We start from the raw sequence: 14,871 nt of genomic DNA, 5'->3' as shown, positions 1-14,871 counted from the left end.
CTCTTATATCAACCGTCAGATGCAATCGCGCTGCGGCTGATTGCATCGGCCAGCTCGGACTTGATAACCAACACTAAAGTACCTTGTACAACTACAGGGCTATCGTAATCAGGTAGTTCCGGTCTGAACCGTCTTGATATCTGGTAATAGGCAACGTGATACGAATTGAGAAAGTTTCTTGTGGGAAAATGAACTGCTAAAATTTTTACAACGCATCTACTTATGATCTTAAGCTCAGACAATAGTCGGAACAACTCTATGTATCTATCAAAAAGTGTTAGTTCAATAGCATGGTTACATAATCGTGAAACAAACGGCTGATGGTGGTAGTAGTAGTAGTAGTAGTGAACTCAATTAATAATAATTTTCATTTAACTACCATACTGATTGCAGAGGATATAGATAAGAGTATAGATTATTTTGTATTAATGGGTTACGATATTAGTGTTCCAATCTCTATTGGTAGCGCGGGAAGAATGTTGTTCAGTACCCCGATCAATAGCATGAACAACAACCTACTTGACATGCTCAGTAGATGTTTACGTTTGGGTTAGTGTGCTTTATTTTTAAACTATAGGCCAGTGGCTGACAACGCTTTGACGCAAACGGTCTTAAAGTTTCTTCCAGATATCAACTTTTGCACCCAATGTCTGTCTTCGTCTTTCTCTGCCTTGTATGCATCGACAAAAGAGCATCATTGCAGAATAGTCTTCCATTCATGATACCAAATTAAATTTACTCAACAATTTTTTAAATAACTTTTAGGGAATGTGTTCACTGTGAAAGAGGTTTGTCTATTTTTCAACTAATATCTATAACGCCCCACCTTCTCCGAAGAAAAGTCTTTTCGTGTCTGCATCTTTAACAATAATAAAACATGTCGCCTTGGAACCTTAATAATGAACGTTTGTTCTTGGACGAAATGCTTATTGGCTGTTCGCAATTACTTTGTAACAATTGTGGGGTATAAATTTTCCGACAGCATAAACAAATAGCAGCGGCCACACCTTCTACAGAAAGTATCTGAAAGAGGTTCCCCCAGATTCCCCGACATTTGTTTCATATCTTCATATGGCAGAGGGGATATATGACGTTTACAGGAAATATGACGTTTATGGTATGAGGCGATGAATTTTGGTCAAACCGTGGCTCTTATTGATCGTTTCTTTTTGGCAAGCAGAAGTTTTGTTACATTCTTGTCATTTAATCATGCGCTGTTTGTGTCTGTGTTGTCCCAGTTAGGTTAAAACAGATCTCAGACGTAATCAAGGTTATCGACCACAGACACTATCACTTCTACGTATCAAACAGACACCCTCAAGTTGCGATAAATTTGCCATTGAAGAACAGTGAGGGAAGCAAAGAGTAGAACAAGTGCTAGGTAATTGGTCAGCCCCCAAACCATCTGTTTCAGTATGGATGCACGAAACAGTACTCTGTTTCATTTTCAGACAAAAAAAAAAGGGAGATGTTAGCCTTCATCGTTTTTTGTCATTTTTCCGTCACGAAGAAAAGAAAAAAAACACAACGATACACAAAAGAACCGACCCCATGTCATCTTCCCACTCACTCCCAACCATCTTATAATAACCATCAATAGTAGTCTCATATAAATACCTTTCATCACCAGAAATCTTTTTTTCTTTTCTTTTCTGTAAAATAAAGTCGTCACGTCTCTTGTTCTGTCTTTGCAGACTAAATCTATTTATTATTCTCTAGCAGTTTGCTGGGTACACCAGTTGTGCGTATCTCTTGATAATCAACAGTTAATCCTAAGGAACCCCTTTATTATTTTTAAAGTGACATCCTTTGTCTGATATCGCCTTACTTACTTTATACTTGTAAAGAGTACCGCTATACCCCATCCCCAACAGTTATAATGAACAGAAGTGGATCGGTATTTTCATTCTCAAGTGAGGATCCAGACCCCCTTGATATTGCTGAAAACTACTACTCCAATGACACACAAGCCAAAACAAAGGGTACCAAGCCTCGTGCCCAATCATTGGTAGAAATAAAGAGGTACTTTAATGATCCTACGTTTGGATTCGAATCATCTATCCTTATTGATCCATCGGCCATTGCTGTTGAATCTGATGCCGAGGAAGAAGATCACACATCTCCAAGCACTTCCCCTGATAACGATGATAACAAAGACCGTTTCGTGACTTTGGAACAAATCAAAGATAACATTGTTCCGATTTACTCTGAGAACAACTCCAGAGTGGAAACCCCCCCTACTGACGAAGACTTTGATCCTCTGGGTGCAAATGGTAGTAATAACAACAATACTATGCAACCGGAGAAGTTGAACTGGGCCTTAAAGAATATCAATCTCAATAACTCGATCCCTCAGAGAAGACTGTCGATTGACGGAACCAGAAGTAGACCCAAGAAATTCTTCATCAATGATATCGACTCAACTTTGGATGAGTTGTTGCGTAACGAAGACACCGACCACAATCAGCAGATCACCATCGACGATGGAGGTCCCAAGGTCTTGAAGTTGGGTACTTCTGGTTCTCAAGGCTACAAGACAGCCACTGTCTCCGGCAACTACATGTTGGCTAACTTGTTACAAGAATTAACGTTGGCTAAGGGCCAAGGAAGACTGTCTGTTGTGTTGGACGAAAGAAGATTGAATGAGAACCCTGTTGATAGAATGAAGAGGTTTATCACCACCATTTTTTGGAAATCTCTTACTAGACAAGTGACTCCTGAGAACATCATGTTGATGACCAAAGATACAAAGATCAAGGAAGAATATATTGATGAGAATGGTAACATCCAAAGGAAGAACGAAACCCATAGAATCTATGTTCCTGCTGAACTAACTGAACAATATGAATACTTTCAAACATTGAAGAAGCGTAACCCCGGTTTGGAAGTTGAACGATTACCCCTGAAAATTGATGCCACTTTCATTAAATCCCTTAATAATAAACCAGGATTATTGGCTTTGGCATATGAAAAGGACCCTCTGGATCCTAAGAACTTGATACATGAACCTTACATTGTTCCTGGTGGAAGATTTAATGAGTTTTATGATTGGGATTCTTATATGATTACGTTGGGTTTATTATTGAACGTTACACCTGAAGATCAAACCAATTTAAAGATTGCCAAAGGTATGACTGAAAATTTCATTTACTCCATCAAATATTATGGGAAATGTCTAAATGCCAATAGATCGTACTATTTGGGACGTTCACAGCCGCCATTTTTAACAGATATGGCACTTCGTGTATTCAATAAGTTCATCGAAGTTAATCCAGATAAGATTGAAGAAGGTATTGATTTCTTAAAGAGAGCCATTATTGCTGCTATTAAAGAATATAAAACAATCTGGACTGCAAAACCAAGATTAGATGAAGAAACAGGTTTATCATGTTATCATCCCGAAGGTTTAGGAGTTCCACCAGAAACAGAATCTACCCATTTCGATACAGTTTTGAATCCATACTCTTTGAAACATAACATTTCCAAAAAGGAATTCATTGAAAAGTATAATTCTGGGGAGATTGAAGAACCTGATTTGGACCGTTATTTTGTTCATGATCGTGCATTAAGAGAATCTGGTTTGGATACAACATACAGATTTGAAGGATGTTGTGCTGATTTGGCCACTATTGATTTGAATTCCCTTATCTATAAATATGAAACTGATATTGCCTTTATTTTGGAGAGTTTCTTCCAGGACAAGTTGGTTAATCCTGAAACTGGTGAATTATATGAAAGCAGTGCAGTTTGGAATGAGAGAGCAGCAAAGAGAAAGGATGCTGTTACCAAATACTTATGGAATGAAGAAGATAAGATCTTTTACGATTGGAATATTCGTACCAAGGAGCAAATCAATTATGAATCAGTCACCAGTTTTTGGCCTCTTTGGTCCAAATTGGCTACTCCAGAACAAGCTGAGAAATTGGTTACACACTCTTTATCGAAATTTGAAGAGTATGGTGGTTTAGTCTCCGGTACTTTAAGATCTCGAGGTGAGGTTTCATTGCATAGACCATCTCGTCAATGGGATTATCCATATGGATGGTCACCGCAACAAATCTTAGCTTGGTTAGGTCTTTCCAACTATGGTTACAATGGTATTGCCAGAAGAGTTGCCTACAGATGGTTGTTCCTCATGACCAAAGCCTTTGTTGATTACAATGGAGTGGTGGTTGAAAAGTATGACGTAACCAACAAGAGAAACCCGCATAAGGTTGATGCCGAATACGGTAACCAAGGTACAGATTTTAAATGCGTTGCAACTGAAGGGTTTGGTTGGGCCAATGCTTCATATTTGGTGGGTTTAACCTTTTTAAATGAACATGCCAAACGGTCTTTGGGAGTCTTAACACCACCGGATGTGTTTTTGTCAAACTTGAATTCAACTCAAAGAGTATTGTATGAATAAAGTTGTTTAGATAGTATACATTATATTATATTATTTCATTTCTAAATTTTTGTTACCTTTTAAGTTATAGAGTGTTTAGTATACGTCATGATATACATAAGTGTTATAGTAGTTTCCATTTCAATATACCCTAGGTTATACTCTTATAAGAGTGTCGTGCGCGGCTCATCTTTTACCTCATGAGCGTAGACTTTTTTTCACCCATTAAGAAGAAACATCCACAAGTAAAGCATCAACTTATACCATTAACGATGTTGAAGTGTAGTCATAGTGGTTCATTGTTGAGACAATGCCGAAGAGGCCAGTTACTAAGGGCAGTTTCCTTTTTGGGAAAGCATTCGTATCCTTCATCATACTCCACTGCAAGCGGCACTAAACCAGTGGACAGTTTTAAAACTGCAATGGAAGCCGGTGAAAAGTTGGTTCAACCAAATCAACAAGGAAGTTTCCAAGATCCATTTTCTATAGTGAGTTATGAGATGACCAATTTGGCCAAATCGATTGCAAACTTAATAGGGTCAGGCCATCCTACATTGAACCGAGTATCATCTTATTATTTTGAAGCCGAGGGTAAAAATGTTAGGCCGCTTTTGGTGTTACTTTTGTCCAAAAGTTTACTGAAGATCCCAGTGGAACAAAGAGATAGAATAACCATAGATACTTATGATGTTACCGAACAACCATCGTATTCGGGAACTCCTACAGCCACTTCATTGGCAGGGAAATCTGTTGATGATTCCATTAGTCCGTTAAGAATCTTACATGGGATAAACCCAAAAGTGATTTTAGATCCACTTTCTAAACCAATGGATGCATTGCCTCAATTTGATTCCGTTAATGGGATCTTACCCAAACAACGTCGTCTTGCTGAAATCGTTGAAATGATTCATACTGCCTCTTTATTACATGATGATGTTATTGATTTATCCGATTCCAGAAGAGGCAGGCCAAGTGGGAACTATGCATTCACCAACAAGATGGCTGTTCTTGCTGGTGATTTTTTGTTGGGTAGAGCTTCAGTTGCAATTGCCAGATTAAGAAACCCTGAAGTGATTGAATTACTTTCAACCACCATCGCCAATTTGGTAGAAGGTGAATTCATGCAATTGAAAAATACAGTTGTCAGTAACGAACCACTGGATTCAATAAATAATGACGGGGAATTGAAAGTGGTTCCTCAACCTTCTGGTAAAGTTCCCACTGAAATGCATGAATATAGAGTGACACCTCCACCAGGTATAGACCATAAAACCAATGTTGAAGCTGCTTTCGAATATTATTTACACAAAACTTATTTAAAGACTGCTGCTTTGATGTCCAAATCCTCTAGAGCAGCTGCTGTTCTTAGTGGATCACATGATGATGTTATTGAGAATTGTTATCAATTCGGTAGAAACTTGGGGTTATGCTTCCAAATTGTGGATGATATGTTGGATTACACTTCAAGTGATGCTGCTTTTGGGAAACCCAGTCAAGCAGATTTGAAATTAGGCTTAGCTACAGCTCCAGTATTATTTGCTTGGATGGAAAGACCAGAATTAGGTGCAATGATCGGAAGAAAGTTCAGCGAACCAAACGATATCGAATTGGCAAGAAAAGCAGTTATTGAATGTGATGGTGTTGGTAAAACAAGACTAATGGCTCAAGAGTATTGTCAAAAGGCTTTGGAGAATTTAAGAGTATTGCCTGAATCAGATGCTAGAAGTGCATTGGAATTTCTTACAAATTCCATCTTGACCAGATCGAAGTGAACACAGCACAAAAGCTGATTAATAGACACATCCAATACTTGTACATAGATATATTTATATGCTATATGATTATATGTGTATGACTATGTGTAAAGCTAGTTATTGTAATGTTAGTTGGTACAGTGAATTGAACAGGGGTTACCCGGACTACTAAAATAAAACTATAAAAGGCAGTTGTCCCCCGAAAATTTGCGATGCCTACAATTGATTTTGCTCTTTGTCGCCAGAAGATCAGCTTCTTAATCGTACATGGTTCTTGCCTTTTACCAGAACCATCCGGGAGTTGTCTTTGTCAATGGTGTACCGTATATTTTTTGGAACCCCCATTATCAACTACCAATAAGTTTATTCATTGATTAACTTATAGTTGGAAAAATGTGTTACATTTTTCTAGTTATCAAACTGAGATCAGATTGATGATTAGAAGGATTAACAGATTTTGTTTGAGTAAATTAATATATATACAAGTAAAGACGAAGAATGATAATCTATTGATTTTCAAGTCCAACTTGAATCAATGACTTTCCATATAAAGACTTTGAGTCTCTAATTTTGATAAATGCTTTATTAGGACCTGGGATTTGACCTTTAACCACTAAAATACCTGCTTCACCATTAGCATATAAAACTTCTAAGTTTTGAGCAGTTGAATTCTTTCCACCCATTCTACCGGCCATTTTCTTTAAAGGGAGAACTCTTCCTGGATCTTGGGAAGGACCAGTAGAACCTGCAGATCTATGGGCTTTAGAAACACCATGCGTAGCTCTTAAACCTTTAAATCCATGTCTCTTCATTACACCAGCAAATCCCTTCCCTTTAGTAACTCCCATAACATCAACCATTTGTCCAACAGCAAAATAATCAGCAGTTAATTCTGTACCTGGTTCCATTAATCCTGATTCATCTCTAACTCTGAACTCTCCAATATTCCGTTTAGGTGATACACCAGCGTTTTCAAAGAGTTTCAATCTTCCATTTGATATGTTCTTCATCTTGTCTATTTGTCCTAAAAGTACAGAGGTGTATCCATCAGAATCAACTGTTTTGTTTGCAAGCACTTCACACGATTCTATCTCAATAACAGTGGCTGCATAGTGTTTCCCATCATCAGTAAACCATGAAATCATACCTCTTTTGGTGCCTAATAACCCTGGACGGGCCAAAAGCTTCTTTCGTTGATTGGATAATTCCAATGAATGGTTCACCGGCTTAGGTTCGGTTCTGGCTGCTGGAATAGACCGCAAAGACGTGAGCTGAGCAATATTCCGCACAAACGCCAAAGGGTTCCCTGAACGAGTCACAGGCCACGCACTTTTTAACATCATACTGATTCTTAATAAGTAGTATAGTTGATTATTGTTAGGCTTTTGAGCTGAAAAATTAGTACCGAAACTGAAAATCTTTCAAGTCGTGTGTGGTTCATATTTTCAGTGACTAAAATATTTTACTTCTCCGTACCACAGTAGCTGTGTCTATAGTTGTACCTACAGTTATATTCCAATTGTTCTTCTTCATGACGCTGTCACCATTAGTATATACAAGAATAATAACTTAACTAAGCTTATTTAAGCTTCTTCTCCTTCATTCTGATGGTCTCATTATTAATAAAGATACCCTTACCTTTATAAGGTTCAGGCTTCTTATAAGCTCTGATAGCCGCAGCAAACTCAAAGACCTTTTGCTTATCAGCGCCTTCAATCAATAATCTAGCAGGATTAGGAAGTGAAACCGTCAAATAACTTGGAACTGGTAATCTTGGAGTGAACTTTTGACCAACTTTAAGTGCTATAACATCTTTCCCCTTTGCATCCTTTTCCAACACTGCCCTGTAACCAGTTCCAACAAATTTGACAAAAGCCAAGTGACCTTCTGTTAAACCAATCATATTATTCTGAACAATCGATCTGGCAGTACCCCACATGGATCTTTGAAGTTTATCTTGAGGGTTTGCGACAGTAACTGTGACATGGTTGTTTTCGTTTTGCAAGTTGACAAAACTGGGTACTTCGGCTTTTAATTCTCCTTTAGGTCCCTTTACGACAATCAACCGATCCAAATAGTGTATGTCTTTACCTTTACGGAACTTTCTAGCGAATTCTTTAGGAAGATCTTCTGTATAGCACTCAACTCCTTCAGATAATCTTACTGGGACCTTACCGATATTAGACAAGTGGATTGATGACGATGCAAACGTCCGCGTAAAGGACAATGATGACGATCCCAACAACGCCAATCTGGAAGACAACATATTTAAGACTAAACTATGTTGGACCAGTAATGCTATGATGGAACTCAGGTTTTAGTACTGTGTCTGTCTGGAGTCTATCAATTTGGCGTATGAATCTCGAAAATTTTTCGTCTGCATATATTTATCCGAGAAAAACTGTCTGCATAGAACACTACACACTGGTAGTGAGAAGAGATGAAGCTAATCATAGTATGACTATCCTATTCATTAAACCAAACACTCATATCCATTCCATAACACTCATATACTACTGAATCCTGATTACAATGGTTAGAGCTTTGAAGCATCATGAACAAAAGTTGTTGAAGAAAGTCGACTTCCTCGACTGGAAGCAAGACCAAGGTCATCGCGACACCCAAGTGATGAGAACATATCATATCCAGAATAGAGAAGACTATCATAAGTATAACCGAATGTGTGGGGATATTCGGAAACTAGCACATCAGTTATCGCTATTACAACCCACGGACCCTTTCAGAGTCAAGCATGAGCAACTTTTACTCGAGAAGTTGTATGCGATGGGAGTGCTTGCTTCTAAGTCCAAGATTTCAGACTTGGAAAATAAAATCACTGTTAGCGCCTTTTGCAGAAGGAGAATAGGAGTGGTTATGTGCCGATTGAAGATGGCTGAAACTGTGAAAGACGCAGTCACTTTCATTGAACAAGGCCATGTCCGAGTTGGACCTAACATTATCACCGATCCTGCGTATTTGGTCACTAGAAACTTGGAAGACTACTTGACTTGGGTTGATACGTCAAAGATAAAGAAGAACATTCTTAAGTATAAGAACAAGATCGATGACTACGATTTGGCTTGAACAAAATGCCTGGGACTTTTTATATAATATATAGTACAGTTTAGAAACATAATACAAGTATAATATGGGGATTAACTATATTGTAATCTAGACTAGTATTCAAAAACTTGAGTTCATCATCCTTCTAATATCACTCTTTCTGTTACCAGGTATAAGGTCACTGTCTGAACCTGTCACATCTAGAAATTGTTCGTTACTACCATCGAACTGATGCTGCTGATAAGGACTACCGTATGCTTGTTGTACTGGGGCTGGAACATTGATTCGTCCTGCTGGTCTAAACTTGGTCTTTTTGGGAATGGCTGTGGGGTTAGTCATGACAACCGATTGTCTTGCCAATTGAGATGCTGATGGGGTAGTACCTAATGATGAAGATGGCAAGCTGGCCACAGATTCATTTGGTTTAGCGAATGTCTCCTGACTTATGGCTGGAGATGACCATACTTCCGGTTGAGTGACAGGATCAAATGCAGACTTTTGACCTACCAATGCAGACCCTTTCAAATGAGGTTCAAAATCAGTGTAAGTCTGAAGAGTTGATTTTCTAATGTCAGAGGCATTCTTAAGCTTTTGTAATGGAGGTAATTCCGAAGGTGGAATATATTCTTGACCATATTGGTCACTCTGAACCGGATAATTAGGATCAAGTTGATATTGATATTGAATAGGTTGTCCGTATTGATCATAAACAGGATATTGGTTGTAGTTTTGGTACTCAAATTGTTGCTGGTGAGGATATTGTGTATTATTACCTTCATCAGCGTTGAAAAGCACATTCTCCGTATAAATGGAGGATGCAGTGGTGAATCTTTTTTCATAATCATTATTTGCTTTGAGCTCCTTGTTGATTTTCAAATGACCATCAGGATCTTCTTCGTTTGGTGTTAATGATGAAGAATCCTCACCAGCTTCTTCAGGTAAGACGATTTGTGGCATGGGAGGGTGATTTTCAACATCATTACTATTGTTATTTTCCTTATTGTTGACCTTCATTGACTTATTTCTGTCAAAATACACTTGATATATGGATTTCATTCTCTTGACTTCTTCTTCTTGTTGGGCAAGCACTTCCTCCTCCTCAGGATCCATGTTAGAGAGTTCAGCTGCAGAGCTATCATTTAAAAGCATATTAAAATCTGATATTCTCACAGATTTCTTTGCTGTTACTGTTTTGTCGTTATCATGGTTATTTTCGTTATCATTTCTATTGTTGATGTCCTTGGACTCAACGAAAGGAGACTCCATTGTAGTGTTCAAAGTTGTCTCAGTCTCCATTTTGGTCTTGTCACTAACCACTCTTGATGAAGTCGCGGTATCATCATCGCGTTCTTCAACCAAGGCAGATCGAGAGTTGTTATTCTCATATTTAATATCAAAGTCATTGGTTGAAGATGATGAAGAATCACCATCATCTGCTAGACGTTCCACAACAGGTGCAGATCCTAAGGCTAAAGCTGTTTCGGACAGATTAGGCAAATGAGCATAGTCTCTAGGTTTCTTTTTAGGACTTGGAGAAGTCATCACCGTCGGAGAAGGTAATTGGTTGTGCTTGTGGTTCTTCTTTGTAGGAGAAATGTAAGAGCTAGCAGCACCACCGTCTAGATTGGTCACGCTAGAGTTTCTGCTATCCAAATATAATGTTGAGGCTCTATCGGTTACTCCAATATGTCTTGCAAACTCATCAAGATCTGCCTTGGAAGCTGTTTGATTTGAATACGGAAGAACAAATGAATCAAACCGTTTTTCGTTAGTATACGATTGAGGTAAAGAGACCTCCGAATGGTTGTGGCCATTGGAGCCATATACAGCTCTTGAACCTGGACGAGGACGAGGGAATTTAGCAGTATCATCTGCTTCAAATGGATTCTCCAATTCGTATTGTTTGCTAAGATCTGGGAGAGCAGTTGCTTCGCCATTCTCAAAAAAGTCTGGATCTTGATCTAATTCTTCCTTCTTATACTTCCGATAATTACGATACCAAAAGTATCCTAAAACCATACAAATCACCACAATCGGTACCACTACACTAACTGCAATGACCACTGCATTTTCACTAACAGGTTTCTGACAAGAAGGATCATTACTGTTCTTACCGGAGCATTTGCTGGATGAAGAAGACGCGGCCCGTACATGGATATCCACTGATTTAGCAGCTTTTTCCGCTGCTTCTCGAAGTGATCTAGTTGGCTTCAAGTACACCATACTTATTCATATATAACGATTGTGTGTCTGTCTGTGTCTGACCCCAGCCAGTACGAGTATAAAAACCAAGAACAGTGAATAAAAAAATAAAAGTGATACCAAGCGAATCAGTGTCACCAATAAGAAGCCCCAAACACCTTATAGTAGCGCAAACTGTTGATCCTTTGTTAATACGATGTGTTTGATTTTGTTTTTGTAGTAAGGTAGTGAAAAGTTTAATGGGGACAAAAACACGTAACCATGACACGACCCACAGGAAATGGATTTAAGAATAGCCATATGTATCGCTTAAAAAATCGCCGGATCAATAGGATAGTCACGGCAGCGGTATGGGAATACTTTAATTAGAGTTAATTCAGGCTTATAAAAATAGTAATATGGGCTTTATTTTATTCTGTTCTGAGTTAATAGTGAGTCTACTTTGCGCATCACGTGACACACACTTAAATATATTTCAGCTCAATGCAAAGACTCTTAAACATAAAACTAACAGCACTAGACGTGTTTCTAACCAATAGATCCACAGGCCGTATCCTCTCGTACTATACTAGTGAATATACCCAGGATATAATTCGTGCACATTTAATTGATGTTCTGGCATGGAGCGGTTATCTGCAGCACTTTCTATTGTACGTAGTGGCATATACAGACTTCTATACGCCTGTATTATTACATGTTTTGGACTTGGTCTCGTCGTAGTTTGTTTCAAATGTATGGGTTCTATAAATGTGTTTACCAGACTTGAATTTCTTCAAACAAGTCGACTCTCTGTTTAGTCTTATCCATGTTGTTCACCACAGCCTTTCTAACGTCGTCCACAAATGCGGGATGGGCACAAGTTGTGAATGCAATGGGGGAAATGGTTTGACTTATTTCATTCTGTACAATTTGTTCAGCATTGGGTCTTCCTTCAACAAATTCAATGTGCGGAAGGGATGCCTTCAAACTGCTAACATGATCCGATCCGGATTTTTCATCACCGCTACTCTTTTCATCTTCTTCAGAGTCACTGTTCTTTTCCATGAATCTTGTGTTGATTGGACATTGGCAATCACTAACGTAAATAGTAGTATCAACATTAACAGTGGATAATTGTTGTAATTCGTTGTAAAACCATTGTAAGTTCAGGTAGTTCCGCACTCCCCAGTGGATCTTAATTCTTTGAGAAGCCTTGGACTTCTTAGCCATATTCATTGCAATAGAATACAACCCAACAATACCGTTTCCACCACCTACAAACACAGTATTATTGTATCTGGAGCTTGGATTGTGGGCACCATAAGGTCCTTCAATAGAAACCTTGATAGTAGCCCTTTGGTTAGGTTGCTTACTCAAGAACTTATAAAGGCCGTGGCTTACACCTCCTTTAACCCTAATAAGGAATACGAGCTTGCCATCCACACTGTCCAAAACAGTGAATGGATGAGATTGCCAGAAACAGGAAGGTCTCATGAACGAAACGAAAGCATGGCAACCAGGGAAAGCTTTCCACCATGTTGGCTTGTCCACAGTAACTCTCATCATTTCTTCGCCTATTAATTCCACCTCTGCTGGCTTGACACCGAAAGTAGCACATCTTACCAATCTTAGTACTCTATCCAAAGCCCAAAGACAGAAGGCACTCATGTAGAAGTAATGGTAGCCATCTTTTTCAACATGAAGGTAACCTCCTACCATGTACAAAACACCTAAAACAATGTGCCCAAGAAGAAAGTATTCATAGGCCTTCCTTCTCAAAAAGATCAAACCTTGGAAACACATAAGACATGCAGCAATTGTACCAACATAACCCCAACGGACATATGGTCTACCATTTCTTTGTTGGTACTTTCCAATACCACGTCCATTAAAGGTCATACCAACAGCATGGACAATAAATAAAAGGGTAGTGACTCTAGCAACCCATCTGTGCAAGATTAAGAATCTTTGGTATTTCCAACCTGAAATCCATTGCAATAAGTTGTTTCTACCAGCAAAGAGAACAGTTGGAGGAATCAAGTACAAAGACATCACACCAGTTCTATCAGCAATCTTTCTACCCATTTCGGCATATTTATACTTCCAAACAGTGTTAGGAGAAACCGAATGGTAGCTGACACAGTTGAAGATAATAGCTAAAACTACCCAACCAAAAATCATCAATGATTCTGCTCTAGTAGGTACAACCATGCTGAAGACTTTAAAATACGTTTTGATTTCAGCATGATGTTTTGAGCCAGTGGCAGGTACGGTGACATATTTTCTGTATTTGGTGACAATTCTAGAATTGAGACTTTGAACAAAATTAGGAGCAGCAAACTTTAAAAAGTTGAAGAAACCAGAGACCAAAACAAGGGCAAACCAGTATCCAATCAAAACTATACCATACCATGAAGCGTAATTGAAATTAATAAAACGAGTACCAATTGAGTCCTTGTAGTTACGAATCTTTTTCTTGGGAGTAATGATTGGTTGATAAAACAACTTGGTAGTGTTGAAACCTTTCACGGCAGTAGTATTTACTAGTTGAGTGGAGGCATTGAGGTAAGCAGCATCAAATTGAGCTCTAGTTAAGTTGGTGTGCTTACATGAATCAAGAAAACTATCGATAGATCCAGTTTGATTTAATACATGCAAACAGTTAGCCATCGAGCCCAAAGCTTGTTGGGCTTTGACATTGCAAAAGCCTTTCTTGTCCTTCTTACCGTGCAATGTCGCGGTTCTAGTTAAGTACGTGGAACAAGCTTTAACTGCAATGTCCCTGTTGTGATAAATGATGTTGACTTTATGAGCAGCAGCTGTCAGCAACAATGTGGCAGCAATGATAACTGACAATGATACCATGTTGTATTGCCTGTGTATTCAAAGAATAGATTGCGAGTATATTGCAACTCTTGAATATGACTATATATTTATGTATACTGAAGTGAAAAAAACTGTTCCATTAAGTTGAGATTTGGATTTCAATCATCTGGGATTGGGCCATTTTTTATAGTCAGTGGCAGACTCTCATCATACCTGAGCACATCGAGATGATTTTGCATTCAAAATGAGGTCAACACAAAAGAGTATATTCTTCAAAAAATAAGAAGCTTTGCATTGTTTGGTTTGCATATACGAGGGGCCGCAAATGATTTTAAAAATACAATGTCAGTTTGAGGACGCCGTTCTGGTCAGGAGGCGCATCAACAATAGGTATATGTAGGCACACCCCGGTGCAGTAGTAATATGATCAATCTGATAAGAATGAAGCCTAGAAAGACAACCTAATAAGAAGTTTCTGGAGGTTGACTAATGCCCTTATTTGGACTTAATGGTATCAATCGAATGAGATTGATCATTTGAGCTTTTTTTTGGTAATCTAAATCATTTCCATTGCCTGCAAACACTTCGTTATTTATCCGATTGCTCTAGATGGAATAGATAATTTGCAGTGGGTGCGCGAACAATAGGCTTGTGGTAAAT

At 38.5% G+C, this 14,871-nt stretch overlaps 7 protein-coding genes across 7 annotated transcripts; 3 read left to right on the top strand and 4 right to left on the bottom strand.

The window, feature by feature from the left end:
• Window positions 1–1,879: 1,879 nt before the first annotated feature.
• NTH1 (alpha,alpha-trehalase NTH1) lies at window positions 1,880–4,408 on the top strand (the record flags this gene model as incomplete). Its single annotated transcript, XM_043195311.1, has 1 exon — window positions 1,880–4,408. One exon carries the CDS (start codon window positions 1,880–1,882, stop codon window positions 4,406–4,408), a length of 2,529 nt encoding a protein of 842 aa, XP_043049977.1.
• Window positions 4,409–4,659: 251 nt separating this feature from the next.
• Window positions 4,660–6,159, top strand: COQ1 (trans-hexaprenyltranstransferase; the record flags this gene model as incomplete). The annotated part of the gene is made up of 2 exons (XM_043195310.1): window positions 4,660–4,667; window positions 4,707–6,159. The coding sequence occupies 2 exons, from the start codon at window positions 4,660–4,662 to the stop codon at window positions 6,157–6,159; spliced, it is 1,461 nt and encodes a 486-aa protein (XP_043049976.1).
• Window positions 6,160–6,647: 488 nt separating this feature from the next.
• MRPL9 (mitochondrial 54S ribosomal protein uL3m) lies at window positions 6,648–7,484 on the bottom strand (the record flags this gene model as incomplete). The annotated part of the gene is made up of 1 exon (XM_043195309.1): window positions 6,648–7,484. The coding sequence occupies one exon, from the start codon at window positions 7,482–7,484 to the stop codon at window positions 6,648–6,650; it is 837 nt and encodes a 278-aa protein (XP_043049975.1).
• Window positions 7,485–7,720: 236 nt separating this feature from the next.
• Window positions 7,721–8,407, bottom strand: MRPL6 (mitochondrial 54S ribosomal protein uL6m; the record flags this gene model as incomplete). The annotated part of the gene is made up of 1 exon (XM_043195308.1): window positions 7,721–8,407. The coding sequence occupies one exon, from the start codon at window positions 8,405–8,407 to the stop codon at window positions 7,721–7,723; it is 687 nt and encodes a 228-aa protein (XP_043049974.1).
• A 266-nt stretch (window positions 8,408–8,673) lies between these two features.
• IMP3 (snoRNA-binding rRNA-processing protein) lies at window positions 8,674–9,225 on the top strand (the record flags this gene model as incomplete). Its single annotated transcript, XM_043195307.1, has 1 exon — window positions 8,674–9,225. One exon carries the CDS (start codon window positions 8,674–8,676, stop codon window positions 9,223–9,225), a length of 552 nt encoding a protein of 183 aa, XP_043049973.1.
• Window positions 9,226–9,324: 99 nt separating this feature from the next.
• Window positions 9,325–11,427, bottom strand: KQ657_004638 (uncharacterized protein; the record flags this gene model as incomplete). Its single annotated transcript, XM_043195306.1, has 1 exon — window positions 9,325–11,427. The coding sequence occupies one exon, from the start codon at window positions 11,425–11,427 to the stop codon at window positions 9,325–9,327; it is 2,103 nt and encodes a 700-aa protein (XP_043049972.1).
• Window positions 11,428–12,159: 732 nt separating this feature from the next.
• FRE10 (Fre10p) lies at window positions 12,160–14,250 on the bottom strand (the record flags this gene model as incomplete). The annotated part of the gene is made up of 1 exon (XM_043195305.1): window positions 12,160–14,250. One exon carries the CDS (start codon window positions 14,248–14,250, stop codon window positions 12,160–12,162), a length of 2,091 nt encoding a protein of 696 aa, XP_043049971.1.
• Between the last annotated feature and the right edge of the window lie 621 nt (window positions 14,251–14,871).

Source organism: Scheffersomyces spartinae, assembly GCF_019049425.1.
Source record: "Scheffersomyces spartinae strain ARV_011 chromosome Unknown scaffold_7, whole genome shotgun sequence".
NCBI lineage: Eukaryota > Fungi > Ascomycota > Pichiomycetes > Serinales > Debaryomycetaceae > Lizanozyma > Lizanozyma spartinae.
The sequence above is the reverse complement of the archived record's forward strand: the minus strand, read 5'-3'. Positions and strand labels throughout refer to the sequence as shown.